The 22,664-nt window shown below is 43.3% G+C and overlaps 1 protein-coding gene across 1 annotated transcript in view; it reads left to right on the top strand.

Annotated features, from left to right (window-relative positions):
* LOC124545092 (alpha-tocopherol transfer protein-like) overlaps positions 1-21,835 on the top strand; it is a 90,141-nt gene extending 68,306 nt beyond the window's left edge. The window contains exons 4-7 of the mRNA XM_047123904.1: positions 1,908-2,163; positions 9,822-9,932; positions 18,052-18,154; positions 21,462-21,835. Coding sequence (XP_046979860.1) covers positions 1,908-2,163; positions 9,822-9,932; positions 18,052-18,154; positions 21,462-21,613 — 622 coding nt within the window. The 3' untranslated portion in view covers positions 21,614-21,835. The remainder of the gene's footprint in view (positions 1-1,907; positions 2,164-9,821; positions 9,933-18,051; positions 18,155-21,461) is intronic.
* Positions 21,836-22,664: the final 829 nt, after the last annotated feature.

Here is a 22,664-nt window from a genome sequence, read left to right as displayed (position 1 = left end):
GCTCTCCGTTGGATCTTCTCTATCTCTTCTATCAACCCTATCTGGTACGGATCCCACACTGCTGAGCAGTATTCAAGCAGTGGGCAAACAAGCGTACTGTATCCTACTTCCTTTGTTTTCGGATTGCATTTCTTTAGGAATCTTCCAATGAATATCAGTCTGGCATCTGCTTTACCGACGATCAACTTTTTACGATCATTCCATTTTAAATCACTCCTAATGCCTACTCCCAGATGATTTATAGAATTAACTGCTTCCAGTTGCTGACCTGCTACATTGTAGCTAAATGATAAGGGATCTTTCTTTCTATGTATTCGCATCACATAACACTTGTCTACATTGAGATTCAATTGCCATTCCCTGGATATGCGTCAATTCGCTGCAGATCCTCCTGCATTTCAGTACAATTTTCCATTATTACAAACTCTCGATATACCACAGCATCATCCGCAAAAAGCCTCAGTGAACTTTCGATGTTATCCACAAGGTCATTTATGTATATTGTGAATAGCAACGGTCCTACGACACTCCCCTGTGGCACACCTGAAATCACTCTTACTTCGGAAGACTTCTCTTCACTGAGAATGACATGCTGCGTTCTGTTATCTAGGAACTCTTCAATCCAATCACACAATTGGTCTGATAGTCCATATGCTGTTACTTTGTTCATTAAACGACTGTGGGGAACTGTATCGAACGCCTTGCGGAAGTCAAGAAACACAGCATCTACCTGGGAACCCCTGTCTATGGCCCTCTGAGTCTCGTGGACGAATAGCGCGAGCTGGGTTTCACACGATCATCTTTTTCCAAACCCATGCTGATTCCTACAGAGTAGATTTCTAGACTCCAGAAAAGTCATTATACTCGACCATAATACGTGTTCCAAAATTCTACAACTGATCGACGTTAGAGATATAGGTCTATAGTTCTGCACATCTCTTCGACGTCCCTTCTCGAAAACGGGGCCACATCTGTTCGACGTTCCAATCCTTTGGAACGCTACGCTCTTCTAGAGACCTACGGCACACCACTGCAAGAAGGGGGGCAAGATCCTTCTCGTGCTCTGTGTAAAAGCGAACTGGTATCCCATCAGGTCCAGCGGCCTTTCCTCTTTTGAGCGATTTTAATTGTTTCTCTATCCCTCTGTCGTCTATTTCGATATCTACCATTTTGTCATCTGTGCGACAATCTAGAGAAGGAACTACAGAGCAGTCTTCCTCTGTGAAACAGCTTTGGAAGAAGATATTTAGTATTTCGGCCTTTAGTCTGTCATCCTCTTTTTCAGTACCATTTTGGTCACAGAGTGTCTGGACATTTTGTTTTGATCCACCTACCGCTTTGACATAAGACCAAAAAGAAAAATGGTTCAAATGGCTCTGAGCACTATGGGACTTAACATCGGAGGTCATCAGTCCCCTAGAACTTAGAACTACTTAGACCTAACTAACCTAAGGACACCACACACATCCATGCCCGAGGCAGGATTCGAACCTGCGACCGTAGCAGTCGCGCGGTTCCGGACTGTAGCGCCTAGAACCGCTCGGCCACCGCGGCCGGCATAAGACCAAAATTTCTTAGGATTTTTTGCCAAGTCAGTACTTTACTTTCGATGTCTGTAGACGTCTCTCCGTTGAGAACGACATGCTGTGTTCTGTGTGCTAAAAACTCTTCAATCCAGCCACACAGCTGGTCTGATATTCCGTAGGCTCTTACTTTGTTTATCAGGCGACAGTGCGGAACTGTATCGAACGCCTTCCGGAAGTCAAGGAAAATGGCATCTACCTGGAAGCCTGTATTTAATATTTTCTGGGTCGCATGAACAAATAAATGAAATGACTGACACGGAGATTGAAAAAAAAAGTAGCCCGCATAGCATGACGTTGAGAATCTGAGTTTTCCATCTCCAGGAGCGTGGTGGTGCTGCCCCAGCTGGACGACGAGGGCCGGCGCGTGACCATCCTGCGCACGGTGCTGCCGCCCAACGCGGTCCCCCTGCACGAGAGCGTCAAGCTGAACATGATGGGCGCGGACGCCACGCTGAGAGAGGACGACGCGGCCGTCGTCTGCGGGGAGGTCACCATCCAGGACATGCAGGGCATGACCATGGCGCACATGTCCGCCTGGACACCCTGGCAGCTCAAGCGCTTCATGACCTGCTACCAGGTGCGTGCGCGCCGCTGCGGCAAACACTTTGCCGCCGACGGTCTTTCTCCTCTACTCTTCCATTTACAGGGGATTTCCATGTATCTTGACCGTCCCAAACACCTCTTTGTATAAAAGAGAGAAAAAAGAATCAATCACTTCTTGTTTAGCTACCAGCGAGGAGTTAAACTGCTTGACTCCCCTTCTTGTAACTTTGTTCGTTACGAATATACATTCATTTTCAGAAGAAAAACATAACACATTGAACGACTACAGATATGACGTTCATATTAATAGGACATGTACCGGGTGATCAAAAAGTCAGTATAAATTTGAAAACTGAATAAATCACAGAATAATGTAGATGTTGTTGTTGTTGTGGTCTTCAGTCCTGAGACTGGTTTGATGCAGCTCTCTATGGTACTCTATCCTGTGCAAGCTTCTTCATCTCCCAGTACTTACTGCGACCTACGTCCTTCTGAATCTGCTTAGTGTATTCATCTCTTGGTCTCCCTCTACGATTTTTACCCTCCACACTGCCCTCCAATGCTAAATTTGTGATCCCTTGATGCCTCAAAACATGTCCTACCAACCGGTCCCTTCTTCTTGTCAAGTTGTGCCACAAACTTCTCTTCTCCCCAATTCTATTCAATACTTCCTCATTAATTATGTGATCTACCCATCTAATCTTCAGCATTCTTCTGTAGCACCACATTTCGAAAGCTTTTATTCCCTTCTTGTCCAAACTATTTATCGCCCATGTTTCACTTCCATACATGGCTACACTCCATACAAATACTTTCAGAAACGACTTCCTGAGACTTAAATCTATACTCAATGTTAACAAATTTCTCTTCTTCAGAAACGCTTTCCTTGCCATTGCCAGCCTACATGTTATATCCTCTCTACTTCTCCCATCATCAGTTATTTTGCTCCCCAAATAGCAAAACTCCTTTACTACTTTAAGTGTCTCATTCCCTAACCTAATTCCCTCAGCATCACCCGACTTAATTCGACTACATTCCATTATCCTCGTTTTCCTTTTGTTGATGTTCATCTTATATCCTCCTTTCAAGACACTGTCCATTCCGTTCAACAGCTCTTCCAAGTCCTTTGCTGCCCTCTGACAGAATTACAATGTCATCAGCGAACCTCAAAGTTTTTATTTCTTCTCCATGGATTTTAATACCTACTCCGAATTTTTCTTTTGTTTCCTTTACTGCTTGCTCAATATACAGATTGAATAACATTGGGGAGCGGCTACAACCCTGTCTCACTCCCTTCCCAACTGCTGCTTCCCTTTCATGTCCCTCGACTCTTATAACTGCCATCTGGTTTCCGTACAAATTGTAAATAGTTTTTCGCTCCCTGTATTTTACCCCTGCCACCTTCAGAATTTGAAAGAGAGTATTCCAGTCAACATTGTCAAAAGCTTTCTCTAAGTCTACAAATGCTAGAAACGTAGGTTTGCCTTTCCTTAATCTAGCTTCTAAGATAAGTCGTAAGGTCAGTATTGCCTCACGTGTTCGAATATTTCTACGGAATCCAAACTGATCTTCCCCAGAGTTGGCTTCTACTAGTTTTTCCATTCGTCTGTAAAGAATTCGCGTTAGCATTTTGCAGCGGTGGCTTATTAAACTGATTGTACGGTAGTTTTCACATCTGTCAACACCTGCTTTCTTTGGGATTGGAATTATTATATTCTTCTTGAAGTCTGAGGGTACTTCGCCTTTCTCATACATCTTGCTCACCAGATGGTAGAGTTTTGTCAGGACTGGCTCTCCCAAGGCCGTCAGTAGTTCTACTGATAAGTTGTCTACTCCCGGGGCCTTGTTTCGACTCAGGTCTTTGAGTGCTCTGTCAAACTCTTCACGCAGTATTGTATCTCCCATTTCGTCTTCATCTACATTCTCTTCCATTTCCAGAATATTGTCCTCAAGTACGTCGCCCTTGTATAGACCCTCCATATACTCCTTCCACCTTTCTGGTTTCCCTTCTTTGCATAGAACTGGGTTCCCATCTGAGCTCTTGATATTCATGCAAGTAATTCTCTTTTCTCCAAAGGTCTCTTTAATTTTCCTGTAGGCAGTATCTATCTTACCCCTAGTGAGATAAGCCTCTACATCCTTACATTTGTCCTGTAGATAGAGAGGTACAAATTGACACACATGCTTGGAATGACATGAGGTTTTATTAGAACCAAAAACCTACAAAAGTTCAAAAAATGTCCTACAGATGTCGCTTCATCTGATCTGAATATCAATAATTAGCATAACAAAGTAAGATAAAGGAAATATGATGTTCTTTACAGGAAATGCTCAATGTGTCCACCATGATTCCTCAACAATAGCTGTAGGCGAGGAATAATGTTGTGAACAGCACTGTAAAGCATGTCCGGATGTATGGCGAGGCATTGGCGTCGGATGTTGTCTTTCAGCATCCCTAGAGATGTTGGTCGATCACGATACACTTGCGACTTCAGGTAACCCCAAAGCAATTATCGCACGGACTGAGGTCTGGGGACCTGGGAGGCCAAGCATGACGAAAGTGGCGGCTGAGCACACGATCATCACGAAACGACGCGCGCAAGAGATCTTTCACGCGTCTAGCAATACTTTTTTTTGTTCTAATAAAACCCCATGTCATTCCAAGAATGTGTGTCAATTTTTACCTCTCTGTCTACATTATTCTGTGGTTTATTAAGTTTTCAAATTTATACTGACTTTTTGATCACCCGGTATCTTGACCGTCCCAAATAACTCTTTGTACAAAAGGGAATAAAAGAGTCAACCACTTCTTGTTTAGCTACCAGGGAGGCGCTAAACAGCCTGACTGCCCTTCTTGTAATTTTGTTCGTTACGAATATACACTCATATTCAGAAGAAAATCAGAACACGTTGAACTACTACGGATATGACGTTCATATTCACAGGACATGTACATTAACATGTGCTGCAAAGAATTATTAGCGTATCATGTCGGCCCTTGAGATCAAATCAATATCGATATCGTAGCGCTCTCCCATTGGTCAGACAAACCTGTGACCATTATTGCTGCCCTGTTTCGTATTCGGCCAATATCGCCTGTTAGTCCTATTTCGAACAGGTCGCATAGGCTTTAACAACATTCTATGATTGTTCGCACATGTGATTTATAAGCAACATCCTTCGTGCACTGTTTACATTTCCTCACTATTCGGGAGGACGACGGTTCAATCCCGCATCCGGCCATCTTGATTTAGGTTTTCCGTGATTTCCCTAGATCGCTCCAGGTAAATGCCAGGATGGTTCCTTTGAAAGGGGACGGTCGTCTTCCTTCCCCGTCCTTCCCTAATCCGATGAGGCCGATGACCTCGCTGTCTGGTCTCCTTCCCCAAGGATCGCAACCCCAACACTTACTATTCTGCCAAGCGATCGAAGTCTGTCAACTGTTTGACATACGACTGCGCCTAAGTGAGCGATTGAATATACGAGTTCGAATCCCGGTCTCTCACAAAGGATTCTTTTCTAAAGTATCATAATAGCTTTTGTTGTTCAGTTTTACATTCACTTGTAGTTTTCTTAGATAACTAATATTAAAATTTTTCGGCAATGTTCGAGTATTACGCTTTACAGCATTAATATTGTGCAGCATCTCTAAGAAACATAAAAAGTGTTGTGCAATGTGGTATATTCTTGCGAATAAACTATGAAATACATGGCCAGCCACGTCAAATGTTTTTAATTAAAGGTATACTGAAGTTCTCAAATTTGTTTCATTGCTTTAGAGGACAGAAGTTAAGTACACGAGATTTAATTCTTTGTGAGGTTCTTCTGAGATCGTTGTCTTTCGAAACAGAACAGGAACTCCTCTATAAAAGTATCAGAAATAAACCAAAAGTTTTGTTATGAAAGTAGTATTCCCGGCCTTATGTGATTTAGCTTAACATGGGAAATTCCACTCAATATTTTCGGACAGGAGTATGAAAGCCAGCGATTCCAAAATACCATTTCAGTATAATATCCACTGGATCACATCTGTCGCTCACTTTAAGTTGTTGCTCAATCTATGAATTTTATTTGTTCTCTCAGCATTCCATTTACGTATTACTCCAGTTCCACCGGCTGTCAACTTCGAGGATAGAACCACAAAAAGGTTTGTACGTAATCTTGACTTAATATACAAGGCGGTCAGAAATACTCTGAAAAGCTTGTAAGGGTGTTGCATGGTAGGTTGTGCTGAGAAATGATTGTTAAGAAAAATGTCGATACATTGCGCTATTTCCGAGTTAATTAGCCAATCAGGTCGCTGCAGTCGCAAATCGATGTGGCCGCCAGATACAATTAGTATCAGTTATCTTCATAGCGCAAATGACAGCGCACTACACTGCTCAGTCTTTGGCTCCCAACAATAGTCCCGTGACCAATTTTTGTATCGATTCCATGTTCGGTTTTAGGAAACCAAACGAAAGACAGATTAGGCCACACCGTCTCTGGCGGGCAGCTTGAAATTGCGCGCGCATCAGCCTCATCAGCTAGTTTCAATACTAATGAAATCGGAAAACGCTCAGAGTACTCAATTTTTTGAATAACCATTATTTCTCTGCGCAGCCTACCCTGCAACATCCTCACAAGTTTCTCATACTGTTTCCTGACCACACTATGTACACGAAAAAGAAGATAATTCTACGAAAAAACTGAACAGGAATATAACACATACACTCCTGGAAATTGAAATAAGAACACCGTGAATTCATTGTCCCAGGAAGGGGAAACTTTATTGACACATTCCTGGGGTCAGATACATCACATGATCACACTGACAGAACCACAGGCACATAGACACAGGCAACAGAGCATGCACAATGTCGGCACTAGTACAGTGTATATCCACCTTTCGCAGCAATGCAGGCTGCTATTCTCCCATGGAGACGATCGTAGAGATGCTGGATGTAGTCCCGTGGAACGGCTTGCCATGCCATTTCCACCTGGCGCCTCAGTTGGACCAGCGATCGTGCTGGACGTGCAGACCGCGTGAGACGACGCTTCATCCAGTCCCAAACATGCTCAATGGGGGACAGATCCGGAGATCTTGCTGGCCAGGGTAGTTGACTTACACCTTCTAGAGCACGTTGGGTGGCACGGGATACATGCGGACGTGCATTGTCCTGTTGGAACAGCAAGTTCCCTTGCCGGTCTAGGAATGGTAGAACGATGGGTTCGATGACGGTTTGGATGTACCGTGCACTATTCAGTGTCCCCTCGACGATCACGAGTGGTGTACGGCCAGTGTAGGAGATCGCTCCCCACACCATGATGCCGGGTGTTGGCCCTGTGTGCCTCGGTCGTATGCAGTCCTGATTGTGGCGCTCACCTGCACGGCGCCAAACACGCATACGACCATCGTTGGCACCAAGGCAGAAGCGACTCTCATCGCTGAAGACGACACGTCTCCATTCGTCCCTCCATTCACGCCTGTCGCGACACCACTGGAGGCGGGCTGCACGATGTTGGGGCGTGAGCGGAAGACGGCCTAACGGTGTGCGGGACCGTAGCCCAGCTTCATGGAGACGGTTGCGAATGGTCCTCGCCGATACCCCAGGAGCAACAGTGTCCCTAATTTGCTGGGAAGTGGCGGTGCGGTCCCCTATGGCACTGCGTACGATCCTACGGTCTTGGCGTGCATCCGTGCGTCGCTGCGGTCCGGTCCCAGGTCGACGGGCACGTGCACCTTCCGCCGACCACTGGCGACAACATCCATGTACTGTGGAGACCTCACGCCCCACGTGTTGAGCAATTCGGCGGTACGTCCACCCGGCCTCCCGCATGCCCACTATACGCCCTCGCTCAAAGTCCGTCAACTGCACATACGGTTCACGTCCACGCTGTCGCGGCATGCTACCAGTGTTAAAGACTGCGATGGAGCTCCGTATGCCACGGCAAACTGGCTGACACTGACGGCGGCGGTGCACAAATGCTGCGCAGCTAGCGCCATTCGACGGCCAACACCGCGGTTCCTGGTGTGTCCGCTGTGCCGTGCGTGTGATCATTGCTTGTACAGCCCTCTCGCAGTGTCCGGAGCAAGTATGGTGGGTCTGACACACCGGTGTCAATGTGTTCTTTTTTCCCTTTCCAGGAGTGTATAAGAAAATCTACGTGGAAAGCTAGCTGTCTTTAATTTTACTTTCTTCCAACGCTTCAATTCCGCTGTTGATGTCTTCCCCAGGATTTCAAAAAACCACGCACTGTAGGTCTCGCGATACGTTCACTTCGACAGCGCCCAGCCGTGAGAGGAAGTCCTGGAGCTCTCAGCAGTATAACTGAGACACTGAATCAATGAGTTACTAAAAGAAAAGTCTATTTTAATATGTGACCTTATGGTGTGTTCATTGACATAATTTAAAAGATTTCATGACGATTAGAAAGTTTAACTGGAATGGGTACATATCTTGAGGATGGTTGCTTGTATTTGTTTATAACTGACATGTACTGAATTCTTCACGATAAAGGATGACTGCCAAAACAGTTGCAGGATAAAAATTTATTAAAATTCTTGACCAAGGCTTCGGTATATATAAATATACCTTCATCAGAAGTAAAAAATCTAAAATTACATCATGCAATGGAGAGTAATAAAACAATTGTGCCAAAGGCGTCGTCAATATTCAAGCAGCCGAATTTTTGAACTGACAGTTTTTATTATCTTCTTTGTAGGAAAACTGCACTAATGCGAATATTCAATTCAACGGGAATCCAGGAACAGAACAAGTATAAAACCAGCAATTTGAAGGCAATGTGAGTACTACGGAGCAGTTTTGACACTAACTCAGTGAAAAACATGGGATTATTTCTTTAAAGTATACAAATTAAATAATCTTTTGACTTATCGATTAGATTTTCCACCTGCTGGTGGGACGGACTATAGTTACTACTCCTCCTTACTGAATTGACTTTCTGGCTGTCGCTCGCTCCATACTGTGCGTGACTGCGAACATTGATCAGTCAGACGGCCACCGCATCCAACATTTATACTCGTAGTTGCTTTGTGAACTGAGCTAAGTCTCTATACATTTCACTTCTGTGATGAAGCACCTCTGGACAGTGTAAAACGAAAATTTTCCCAATACTTGGTTTTGAAATGTGGTACAAGGTACTTACATTATTATCCTAATTAATGATTACCTCGTTTTCATACCATATCGTATGATAAGGTATTTTACCAGTGCTGTAGCTAATTCCACACAACTATATTTGCGGCTTTTCACTCCGTGCTACTGACACGGACGGGATAATTTTACACTCGGCAGAGAGTCAGACATGAGTCGCGTCCAATCACTTTTGAACACGACTGTGTTTTTAAAAGAAAAGAAATTCAGTATTTAGAGGTGCTGTACATCTTCAGTTCTCAATTTCTCTCTACCTGACTAATTCTCGTATTATATTCTCTTCGCGTGATTTATTGCAGAGCATGTAGCTGTTTATGTTCAGCATGTAGAAAGAGACTGCCAATCAGTAGACACGTAACTGAATTTCTCTGCAGTTCACGTACTGTGTACGTAAGATAACTCTTTTCTGCCATTATAAAAAGTCATGTGAAAAGACTAATATACAGCAAAAAGAAGAAAATTTAGTTGCAGCGTACACATGCAATGCTGAATCGTCGTGACACCTGAAGATACATGGTTTTCTTTCTTTTCATAGGAAGGATACCCACTTCGACCCAAAGGGATTCATATGATCAACTGCCCACCAGGCGTTGAGAAAGTGATGTCGGTGCTTGATTCCATACTGAAGGAGAAGATGAGGAAAAGGGTAAGTAGATTAAGAAGAAATAACTCAAAGGATTCTAATAACGTTTTTCACATAAAACTGTCTGAAAATGATCGTTGGAAATGAAGAGGAAAAATGTCATCTACAAGTATCCCTGCTTAACCGGGATATTGTGTTTCTGTGCTTTTATAACTTTCCATTTCTAATGGAACTGCCGGCCGCGGTGGTCTAACGGTTCTAGGCGCTCAGTCCGGAGCCGCGCGACTGCTACGGTCGCAGGTTCGAATCCTGCCTCGGGCATGGATGTCTGTTATGTCCTTAGGTTAGTTAGGTTTAAGTAGTTCTAAGTTCTAGGGGACTGATGACCATAGATGTTAAGTCCCATAGTGCTCAGAGCCATTTGAACCATTTTTTTTTTCTAATGGAACTAGGTGGTTTTATGGATAATATGTCGAGTACATTCAGGTACTATTTACAGTATATGTGATCATTTCTTCTATCTGTATAAGTATCTCTTAGAATTAATATATTAGTTAAATGTTTTCCCTTTTGCAGCCAGTGTTGACTATAGTGAAATCTGTTTGAGTATAATGCCGTGACACTTTACAAGACGAAATAAAATCGATATTTTGATTTACTTCCAAGCGACTCAGGTTGCCGATAGGACACATTCATGACGGCCGGAAGAAAATGTATGGTCGAATCAAAAGAACTGTGTTACTTTCGAGGGGTCTAGGGGTTCAGTTTCGAAAAAAAAAAATAGAATTTGAGCGCTTACTCTCTAGCCGACGGGTCTTAAATTTTAATTTGCTAGACACGCAGCAAAAGCTTGTACCTTCATTGGATGGTTCTAATACTCTTTCATTATGCTAGTGTGTTACGAAGTACCTCCTGCACCGTATACTGAGGTTGCGGTGTAGGGCAGTTCATAAAAACCCAAATTGAATTTGATCACTTTTAAACAAAAACACGAACACTTGGGGGGGGGGGGGGGGGGGCAGGGAGGAGGCAGTAACCGCGTGTTGCTGCTGGTGGTGGTGGTAAGTTCCTATGGGACCAAACTGCTGAGCTCATCGGTTCCTAGGACTACACACTACTTAATCTAACTCAAACAAACTTTCGCTAAATACAAAACCAATATCCGAGCAGGGCTCGAACCTCAGTCGGTGGGGAGATGGCGAGGGGCAGCCGCACGAACCGTGGCAAGGCGCCTCGGACCACGCGGCTGCCCCGCAACCGCGTGCTATAAGCATGTCTGATATAGTGATATAACTACTGTTTGAACCTAATAAGAATACTGCCTGTGATAATTACTATATTGAACATCTTTCATTGCTTATTGATTCGTTATTGAGTGCGTTTGGTTAGGAAGGGGTCTCATTATCGATTAGAACTACATAATTTTGACTGAGGTAGGTTTTACATTCATTCTTTAGACAGAACTCTCGTTCATTTGATCCTACACATATTTTACTTCACACAAAAATCTCGTCGGAAGCGCGTGTATAAGTTCACTGAATGCGGTGGAAGCGTGACGAAACAACTCTATCCTGAGTTGTTTTCGCAGCGGCTGGAACCACATCGCAAAGTACGTCAAGCCGCCCGCCGTGAGGGAGCGGTTCTAGGCGCTTCAGTCCGGAACCGCGCTGCTGCTACGCTCGCAGGTTCGAATCCTGCCTGGGGCATGGATGTGTGTGATGTCCTTAGGTTAGTTAGGTTTAAGTGGTTCTAGGTTCTAGGGGACTGATGACATCAGATGTTAAGTCCCATAGTGCTTAGAGCCATTTGAACCGTTTGAAAGTACGTTAATCGTCTAACGCTTGTAGCGTTACACTGTGCTTTGTGTTGTGTTTCGGTGATTTCATATTACAGGCTACTTCACTAGTGTGCAGGTACTTTCACAAAAACAAAGGTAATACTGCAGTGGCAAATTAAAGAAATCGTAATTATAATGTTACTTTGTAATGATTCAATGGAGATTGCGGGTCACTTGCATCAAAATATTCAGAAAATATCTCTAAACAACCTCCGAAATTTTCTGATGCAGTTTGGGTTCACCCCCTATATTAAGTTGGATCATCCTATGTTATGACAATTCTTCCCCTACCCCGTGACAGAATTTATGTACCCATTCTGTCTGCATCGCTAGTGTTATCCCATATGGAAGTGTTCGAAAGTTGTCCGCATATTTGCTAATCATGTAAGCTGAGGCGGGAAATGTATCAGCTCAGTATTCTCCTAACGGGATGTTAGAAACCGCCTAAAAACTACATTTAGACTGGACTGCACACCACCTTCGCCGTTAAATTGCCGGGCGGATTAAATCAAAAAAGACGGAAATAAAAGTGGGTGGCCACAATTATTTCAATTGGCACACTTTGTCGATGCAGTCTCACGTATTGCTTGTATTGTGCTCAACGCATCCTGTATGTCTCTCTCCATTCGGTCCGAACTTTACAATCCTAAATATAACAGACAACTGCACACACTTGGTAATGTGACAATTATGTAATTCGCAGAAACATTTTTCCGCATATACGGAGAAATACATCAAATATCAGCTCAGTAGAACTGACACACTGCGATTGCAGCGCTGTTACGCCATGTTCAAATGTTCAAATGTGTGTGAAATCTGGCCGGCCAGAATAGCCGTGCGGATCTAGGCGCTACAGTCTGGAACCGAGCGACCGCTACGGCCGCAGGTTCGAATCCTGCCTCGGGCATGGATGTGTGTGATGTCCTTAGGTTAGTTAGGTTTCAGTAGTTCTAAGTTCTAGGGGACTGATGACCACAGAAGTTAAGTCGCATAGTGCTCAGAGCCATTTGAGCCATTTTTCTTTTTTTTGTGTGAAATCTTATGGGACTTAACTGCTAAGGTCATCAGTCCCTAAGCTTACACACTACTTAACCTAAATTATCCTAAGGACAAACACACACACACCCATGCCCAAGGGAGGACTCGAACCTCCGCCGGGATCAGCGGCACAGCCCATGACTGCAGCGCCTCAAACCGCTCGGCTAATCCCGCGCAGCTGTTACGCCATGTGTAACGTGTAATGGTGTCAGATGTTTTAAGAGCCAGTACTTGCTTGCATCACATTCATCATGTTGACTGCATTGTCTTTCAGAAAGTTTTAGTATAAATTTCTAACAGTCACTATACTACTACATACCCCCTCCCCAACACCCCCGCCGTCAGGCGGCTTTCGGCTCTTTCGTGAGTTTGTGCGTGGCGCACACTGAGCCCCAAGCTATTGCGATCTTTCTCCCTTCCCGGACTGCATTCCCTTCAACGTACCGCTCGCTTCCTGTCCTCGCTCCTTTCGCTCTCTCGGTGTCCTTGATCACATCAGCCTAACTCTCCTGGTTTCTGCTATCTCTCACGGTTTTATTCCTCTTGTTTTTCATTCTTCAACTTTCCTTTTCGGCGTTTTTGGTCCCCATTTTGCGTTTGAAGTCATCTGCTGAATTTTGCCTCCGTATTGTGAGCCAACTGGAGAAGAACACCTTACTTAGTGTCTTTAGCGTGTGGCCGTAGCGCATCTTCCACCGTTTTCTCAATGCCTTTCGTTCCGTTGTGCTTTAACCCTATATAGCCCGCACAGTAGCCGGTCCATGTGGTGGTGTCGTTATGGACCCCTTTGGTTGAGTCGCATGACAACATAGGCATCACGATTCTAATACCTAAACTACCACCTCCGTTGTATGTCTGGGAGTGGTTGCTTGTCATTCTGGGGCCTCGATACGGCAATGACCGCCGTGCCAGACAGTCTATGCTGTGGATGGGTACGCCCACAAGTAAGCCCCTGACGAGAATGGGTGCTATCATGGCGCACGCTTTGTGTCTGAACGCATTACACTAAAAAAAAATAGACGAACCGTTCTTCTACGGACATCACTTTAGTTGGGAATGGATACTTTCATGCTACTTCTTATGCAGCCACTCACTAGAACTGAACGGGACATTTTCATCGCCACAAGGTCGTTACTTTTCTTGGGGACTATAGAAGACTAGTTTGACGAAGTTGATTCTCTGAGTGAGATCTAGCCGGATTCGCTGTTGATTAGAACTTCTTCTACAGCCCAATCTGAGGCCTTTCGTGCCTGTGACCATCTTGACGACTTTGATTATTTCATTTTATTTCTCATATTTTCAGAGGCCTTAAGGACCGTCACATCGATACCAGCACTTTTATTCTGGCTCTTAAGGGGATTCCCTCCCTGAGAAGGCCAAGGTCGTGCTTTATTATCGTGATGTAAAGCCGTACTTGCGTTCTTGGGAATTTAAATGCCCATTACTCCATGTGGGGCACTGCTGATTCATCTAATCTGGGTCCTCATAGACAAGTTTCTTGCAGGCCACCATCTGTCCCTTCCTAATAATTGCTCCCCTACCAATTTCAGTGCTACCTTTGGCACTTTCTCTTCCATTGAACCTTCACTGAATTCGCCTCCCTTTCTCCCTTCCTTGCATTCCGCAAAATGCCCCTTGTGACAGCGACCATTTCCTACGGATTTTCTCGTTCCTCTCCATCTCCAGATGGCCAGGTTACCCCACTGGACTTTCCATCGAGCTGGTTGGCCTCTGTAATCCTTCCAGGTCGTGTTTAACTCCTCCTTGTCAGTTTGGACTGATGAAGTCGCCCGTGACATGTCCGACATGATTATTCGTTTTATAGGCATTGCCATCCTGTGCTTAGCAGGCCTCTTTCGCCCCCAGCTGATCCCTTGGTGGAGCACAGGCATTGCAATCGCCATCTGTGATCTTTGTCGAGCCCTGGAAACACCTTAAGCAGCACCCATCCTCCACCAGTCTAATTGCTTTTAAATAGCTTCATACCAGAACCTGTTACTTAATCAACGAGAGCAAGCAGGTGTGTTGGGAATGCTTTGTCTTCTCCCTAGGTTCGTTCGTCCTTTTATTACGGTGTTGGCTGTGCTCTTCAGCCTCCATTGTTGCCAATGGCCGTCTTCCACCCTGAGACTTGGTCTCACAGGTGACCTTTGTACAGATCCATCAGTTCTCATGGAACACCATGCAACACATTACACAATGGAATTGGTGTCAGCCTTCAATCCGGCTGAAGCTTCCCACTTATGTTTTACCCATTGTCAAGCGAAATCCTTCAATAGACTTCTTCCTGAATGGGAGGTTCTTTCAGCCCCCTTCTGTTGCAACATTTCAGCCTCTGGCTCGATTCCATACATAACTAAATGCTTCAACACCTCAATCCTCTACAATGACAATAGCCTCTGCAGGTGCTTAACTGTGTTTGACTCCAAGGTGTTTTCCTCTCTCCATGGAGGGACAGTATTTTGGTTCTGATCCTGAAGCCCAGCAAAGAACCATCGTTTCTCTATAGCTACCAACTGATCACTCTGACCAGTATCCCACGCAAGTTATTCGAATGGATGTGGCTCACTGGTTCTGTAAGGTCATCGAATTTGGAACCTTTTGTCTCCTTACCAGTACAGCTCTTGGGAGGACTGTCTCCAATCTATCATCTTCTTCAGTGGCGAACTGCATTTCAGCACACCTTATCTTATCACCAACTTTTCCACAGTTTTCTTAGACTTTTTATAAGGCATACGACGTGACTTAGCGCCATCATATTTTCCTTACACTCCATGACTGTGGCTTCAGGACCCCCTTCCAATTTCTGTTCATCAGCTCTTGTTCCACTGGTTGTTCCAAGTTTAGATTGCCACCATTCTCAGCTTTCTATGGGCCCTTTTCTTCATCGCTATTAATGGACGTGGCCTCCATCAGACCATCGGTCACCTCTTCTCAGTGTTGATGATTTCTGTATGTAGGCTAGTTCCCACTCAGTGGCCTCTGTGGAGCGACAGCTCGAGGACGCCATCTGGCGCACTTCCAGGTGGACTCTCTCACATGGTTTTCAGTTCTCCTCCCCACTCTCCCCTTAAGTAGCAGGTGATACATTTTTGTCACATACTACAATCCACCTAGACCTGGAGCTCTACCTTGATACTCAGTGCCCAACCATGGTCACCCAGTCCCGTTTCTTGGGTCTTCTCCTTGACAACAAGCTTATTTGGTTGCCTCATACCTGCCATCTGTATATTGGCTGTTTCCATAAACTCAATGTTCTTCACTTCCTTCCCCACATGTCTTGGGCCACAAAGTGTTTGACTCTTCTTTGCTTTTGCTGGACCATAGGTCTGTCTTGGTTGGACTACAGTTGTTTATGGCTTAGCTGCCCCTTCCACACAGCCACTGTTTTACATGGTCTACCATTGTGGTATCGATTTGGCCTCAAGTACCTTTCACACTAGCCCTGTTGACAGTCTTTTGGTTGATGCTTGGACCCTCCTCCCCGTCCCACCCCTTCCTATGCCATTGTTATCCGCTCTTTCCCTGGCCACCCCTTGTTTGCTATTCTTTTCATGGCTTTGGCTCGTCACCTGTCTCCTGCCCATCCTTATGCGGAATTACCAGCAGTGTGCCACCTTCCTTCTCTAAACTGTGACTCCATCGTTCCTTTTTTGTCCTGTTCTCCACAGTCTCCCTCAAACACACCCCTTGATTAGTGATTCACATCCAGATGGATCTCCTCCACGGTCCAAAAGCCTCCATTGCTCAGATGGTGTCCCATTGTTGATATGCCTGATCTTACAACAGTTTTAGGATGCTGCTGTTTTTAGTGATGGCTTTAAATCCGTTGAACACATGAGATATGCTATCTCTTCATATGTGGGGTGTTTACCACAGAACTAATGGCCATTTCTGGGGCTTCAGCTTTATGAAAAGGTCCTCCTTCACACAAGTTTTGTGTGTGCAGACTCGATGAGTGGCCTTCAAGCTATTGTCCAGTTTCTTCCCACCATTGCTTGGTCTCTACCAACCATAACCTGCTCGCTGATCATGACTGTATGGCTTGTTCAGCTGATTTCCTTTGGAATGTCCAACATGCACATGGGTATCCCAGGTCAGCTTTCTGATTGTCTGAATTGGGTGTGGGGGGTGGGGAGCGGAAAAGCCACCTATCCTCCTCCTCTGCAACTCCTCCAGGGGTGGATTTGCAGCTTTATGTCAAATTGCTTTTCGTTCAGTTGTAGGGTGAATTGGAGGGGGGGGGGGGGGAGGACCACCCCCAGTCTAATATAGTTCATGCGATTACGGGAATTCCTGCTACATGGTGTTTGTCCCTCCGCCTCTCCTGTTGGGAATCTACCATGATCTTCCGACATTGTATCAGACATATCAGGTTCATTCATGATTTTGTACTCTGTAATGAGGCGCAGTGCTCCCTCCTTTGTAGAATTGGGGCTTTCCTCAAGGTGATCCATATTTTGCTGGATTGCCCCTGCCTTTTGGCCCTTTGCACTAAATACACCCTCCAACTCTTCTAGTCTTGCATGTCAGTGGATGACCCTTGTATGTTTTTGTCCATACTCGGTTTCCTTCGTCAAAGTGGTTCCAAGATTTAAATACACGAATTCCCTTCTGGAATTGGAGCCCATAGGTTAGAATTGGCATTGGTTTGGTATGCCTTCGGCCTTGGCTCTGCTGGGACCAGATTTCTCCCCCGTTTTCCCTACGTTTTATTTGGTGTTTTGTGCTTTTTTTCCCATTTTCGTACGTCTTCTTCTCATGGTGTTATTTCGCGATCATGCTGTAGTGTAAGGATCGGGATGATACGGCGGCTGTGCCGACTTACCATCGCGCCTAGCGTTTCTGGAGCACTCTCTGATCTCGCTATACAACTTTACCACCACACATCCCTCCATTGACTGATTTACTATTACTTGATGATTCAGGAATTGTTGTGCGGTAAATTCCTTACTTGGTCAATTCTGTTCAGTACTTCTTCATTAGTCATGCTACATAACCATCTAATCTTAAGAATTTTTCTGTAACACCGCATTTGTAAACCTTCCGCTCCCTTCTTCTCCGTGCATATTACTGTAATACACACGATGTCTATGTAAAAGTGATCCATAGATGAATAAATTTATAACTTTCACCACTACTACATGGGTAAATATAATCTCGGAGCTGTTTAGTGTCACTTGTTATACATCGTTTATGTAATATTACATTCTCCATCTTCTCCATACATCCTACGTATTTCGTGAACGATATGTTCTATTGCACTCTTCAATATTAATTTTAACAACTTACATCTTTTTGTTGCAGGTCATGATTCATCCCGATCTGGAATCGTTGCACAAACACTTCCCAAAGAAAATACTACCGGCAGAATATGGAGGGGAGGCAGGACCTATCGACAAAATACAAAGTTAGTAGACGTCTTTTCTGTCATGAATTCAAATAGTTTCTATGATTAATATAACACCAGTGAACCTCCAGTTCAGAATCTAACTCCCATGTATAAAACAGTTTCACATGTCCAATTACGTACAGTTGATATGCTTATTAACTGACACTAAGTACATAAAAACTTTTTGGCTGAAGACGCAAAACCACTATAATGTTGATTTTATTCTATATAATTTGTGTTTGTTTTAAGAAAAGTTAATTTTCACTCAGCTTAATGCTTATGAGGTCATATATAGCTGAATTATCTGTCGTGCAGTGATATAATTTTGGAGGTACATTCAGTGGTATATTTGGATAGTGTCTGAAATACGCGCTGTAAACGAAGTTGGTAGTACAAAAGTTGTAAATTGAAACGTCATGCCTGATGCTGATGTTTTACTGTATGAACAGCGAAGATGTAGTGAGTGAGAAACTTTTTTCCTTTCATTATTTTGTGGGTATTTCAGCCAGAAAAGTTTTAGAGGAAGTTTTAAATTATGTGTAAAATTTGTTGGAAGTCGCTAAATGCTCTCAGTCTCAAATGCTGGATGAATATAGTCTGCGTAATTTGCTGCTTCAAGACATGCACATAATATTTATTTTTAATACGTGACTTACTGTGTTAATCATTTTAAGTAAGGCTATACATCTTAATCAGTATATATCAGTATATTAGGTTTGTACATTCAGTCAATAGTACATGAATTTTTTTTTGCCACTGGAAAGCGCTAGAAAGACACAATGCAACTGGAGCTTAGTGGCCATTTTGTGATAGGTTATATCTGCGTGGTAATGGAATGTATTTCACTTTCTGTATTGCAGAGATGTGTAAATTATAAGTTCTCAAGTACACCTCCAAAAGTCGTTAACCTAACTCAAAGCAGAATTCACTTCCTGTATCTGGTAAGCCTTGACCTTGACCAGTCTTTTATATCAAAATATTTTGCAGTTGTCGACGTGACTAGATTCAGTGCACAGGAAATATGAACAATAACACCTTTATTTTCAAGACGTTTCGGTAAATTTCGAAATACGCGAATGGAACAAAGGAAAGTAATACAAAAAAGGTGAAAAACCTATCAGAAGATCTAGGAAGAACATTTTCAACGCTGTACCGTAACCAAACTTATATCTATCGATCCTGTAGTTGCATGTCAGATCACTCAAAAAGTGGTTAAGTCAAAGCTTACAAATATTATAGGGTTCAAGATGTTCTTTCTAGATCGTTTTGTTGAGAGTTATAATGCATGTGGATACTGATGATAAAATACGTCAGTTCAAAACGAACTCGCACATTACACTGCATTGAGAGCTACATGAAATACTGTTAGACGAACGTAACGTGGCTCACGACAAGGCATGACACGATAGCAGGTACACATTGGAAAATGCACAAGCAGTCAAGTGTACATGTTTTGAGGATGGACAGAGCAGGCATACTCATACATGGAAGCAAAGATCTACGAACATCATGGCTTACACAAGTCTACAGATGTTCATTTGAATGCTTTAGACGAAACTCAACATTGCAGATTCAAAACATCTTGCCCAATACAGTTCATAAACTTACAATTTTTTTCTTATCTTATATCTTTTTCATTACTCTTCTGACATATCACTTGTTTGTAAATACACTGCCCTAACAACTTTGTTAGATACAACTTCTCTTATTTAATGATGTATAACATCAATATGCTGTGACCTTTCTTGATCCGAAGAATCAACAGACGAAGTTATCGCTATCTTCCTTAAGTAAAACAATTCTTCGTTTGAATAATAATATCCTGGACTCGAAAGAACGACTCGCTCTTCCAGATCATTTATCCGTTTTAAACGACAGTAATCTGGATATCAGGATACAACAACTTGTCGATTTGGGGACCTGAGAATCTAGACCCAAACATTTTGAGGGTTCTAGCGCATGTGGTTACTGCCGGTAAACTAATTCTGTTGAGAAGAGTGGCAAATGTATTACTGTACACTTTATTAGACCGCTTCAGTTTAAAAGAAACTAGCACATTACTCTGTACTGAGTGCTACATTACATATTGTACGACTTACAGAACATTACACACGACGAGACATGACCCAGTTACACACTGACCCAGATACACACTGGTAAGTAGACATTCAGTCAAGTGGACACGTAGTGAGAATGAGCAAGTCAGAGACACTGGTGCATAAAAGCAAAGACATACAATGGTCATGGGCCAGAGGAGTCCACAGATGTTCATGTGAATGCTTTTTGATTAAACTCAACATCATTCATAGGTTTTCCACTGGTTTTCACCGTATTTTCCATTGATTCTCGAATTCAAAAGTTTAAAATCCAAGCTTCTCTCTGCAGAAACGTGTATTTCTTCATCACCTTGCTCAAGAGCGGACATAAATAACGAATTAAACTATTTTCACCTCATGGACCTAAAGCGTCCGAAACTCATCGTCTGATTTAATAAAGCACGAAATTTTTTGTTGCTAAAGTCGTTATTATTCACAGTTCCTATGTATAGATAAGAGCGATTAGTAGTGGCACTGAGGTTATTATCGCTAGAAAAATGTAAAGACAGAATAGAAATCTCATGTGGACAAAAGACATAACTCTGAGCTACGCTGACGAATTAAAATTATAAGATAATCGTCTGAGAATCCAATTAAGGCTTTTAAAAACGACTTTACCAATAACTATAACTTTTAGTGGCTGCACCGTAAGTCCATTGTGAGAATTTTCTATGCTTATTATCATGACTGATAATGCTCCGATTGTACCGGTTGGTTTTAATTTAAGTGCGGCCACTCACAGAAATCCACAATCTGCTGTCACTATCTTAAGGCAGCTGAACTTGGTAGATAGTCTAATGCGTTCAGCGAAGCCCATCTAAACTGTAGAAAAGTATTTCAAATTTTAGCCACCAGGTGCAATTCTGGCGCTGTATGGCATCTCCAGTGTTAATATTGAAAGATTTGTGTAAACGGCTGTTAATAATCGAGTCAATATTATGCCTTTCTCACTTTTTTGACCTTTTCTGCCCGTTCCAAATTGCATTGACATCGCCAAATTCGCACCTGGTGGAGCTAATTTTTTCCAGCGGAGATTTGTTCTGCATCGACGCTTTAAAATGTCTACAATGTTTCCCTTTCGCACGTTAATTACAGCCCACAATGGACGTCTATCAGTAGCTGTACTTTAGTTATAACCACACGGAACTGTATTGCTATTATAAGAATGGGAGTGTTCCAGGTCTTGATGACACTGAAATTTCAAGGCTACATACTTTGCCTGATTCCAGATATGTGGAAAGAGCGCATTGAGAGGAACGCTGAATTCTACAAAGAGGATGAACAGTACGGCGTGGACGAGTCCAAGAGGCCGGGCAAACCCAAGACGCAGACAGACCTGTTTGGCGTAGAGGGCTCCTTCCGACAGCTCAACGTGGACTGAGGCGGCGTCTTCGTTAGAAGAGACGCTTCCGAGAGCTCACATAATGATGGGGAAAGCACGGAGGAGTGGTTCACAACAGCAGAACAGCCCCTTATGAGCCTCATTACTGCTGTACTTGAAAATGGCGGTTCGCGACTGCGCAGTCTTTAAGACTGTTACATCGCCACTGTACTTTCGAAGTAAAGTCAACACTGTCAACATGGAAAATAGTTTGTCCACTAATTTTAATTTTATTTTGATTGATTTTCTTGACGCTTCCTACTTCCCAATCCTTTATTGTCTGAAAGAGATCGGTGGTGAGACATTCAGTATCCAACCTCTTCGTCTGCATACGATCGGTACATAAGATTTTATATTTCTGTTCATCTTCCAGGGTTTGCACAGGGTTTGCACAGGGTTTGCACAGGGTTTGGATAAAGTCAAAGCAGCGTTTGTACGAACGTTATTTGTAAACCTACATCTGTTTGGTTATAATAAATTACTCAAGCAGCTTAAACAAATTTAAAAAAAATTAGAAACTACTGCTCTACATACTAACCATTCAGGCTTGAGTATTTACCACGGTTCTTAAGTTCCCTTTGCATAAAATTTTACGGCAGGAAGTTTCAGGCAACCGGGAAGAGCATTCATGTTCTTAGTCAGAATCAAAACGGTGGAAGCCAAGCTATTTTCTTTTTCACGTTCATGGAGAGGAGAAATTCACTTGGAGACATGTCTGGGCCGTAAAATGCTAAAAAAATTCTATGTCATTGCAATCCGTTCATGTTTTTATTTGCGAATTTACCTTTTACTGTGTGTATTAACGTGATCGGTATACAGAGGCCAGTGAAAACTGGGAAGGAAAATACGAGTGGAAATTTTCTAATAGGCAAATAAATTACAAAAAATTACATGTTGTCAAAGATTACGTGAAAAAATTTGAGTTTTCTGAACAAGCAGAAGGTGTGACTTCCACAAATACACCTATATGTACAATTTAAAAAAAAAGGCATTCATAAACCTTTGCCAGTAGCTAAAAGGATGTTTCCTAGAAAAAAAAACTCCGTTTAGT

Source organism: Schistocerca americana, chromosome 8 (assembly GCF_021461395.2).
Source record: "Schistocerca americana isolate TAMUIC-IGC-003095 chromosome 8, iqSchAmer2.1, whole genome shotgun sequence".
NCBI lineage: Eukaryota > Metazoa > Arthropoda > Insecta > Orthoptera > Acrididae > Schistocerca > Schistocerca americana.
Note: the sequence above shows the minus strand (reverse complement) of the source record. Positions and strands in the feature narration are given on the sequence as shown.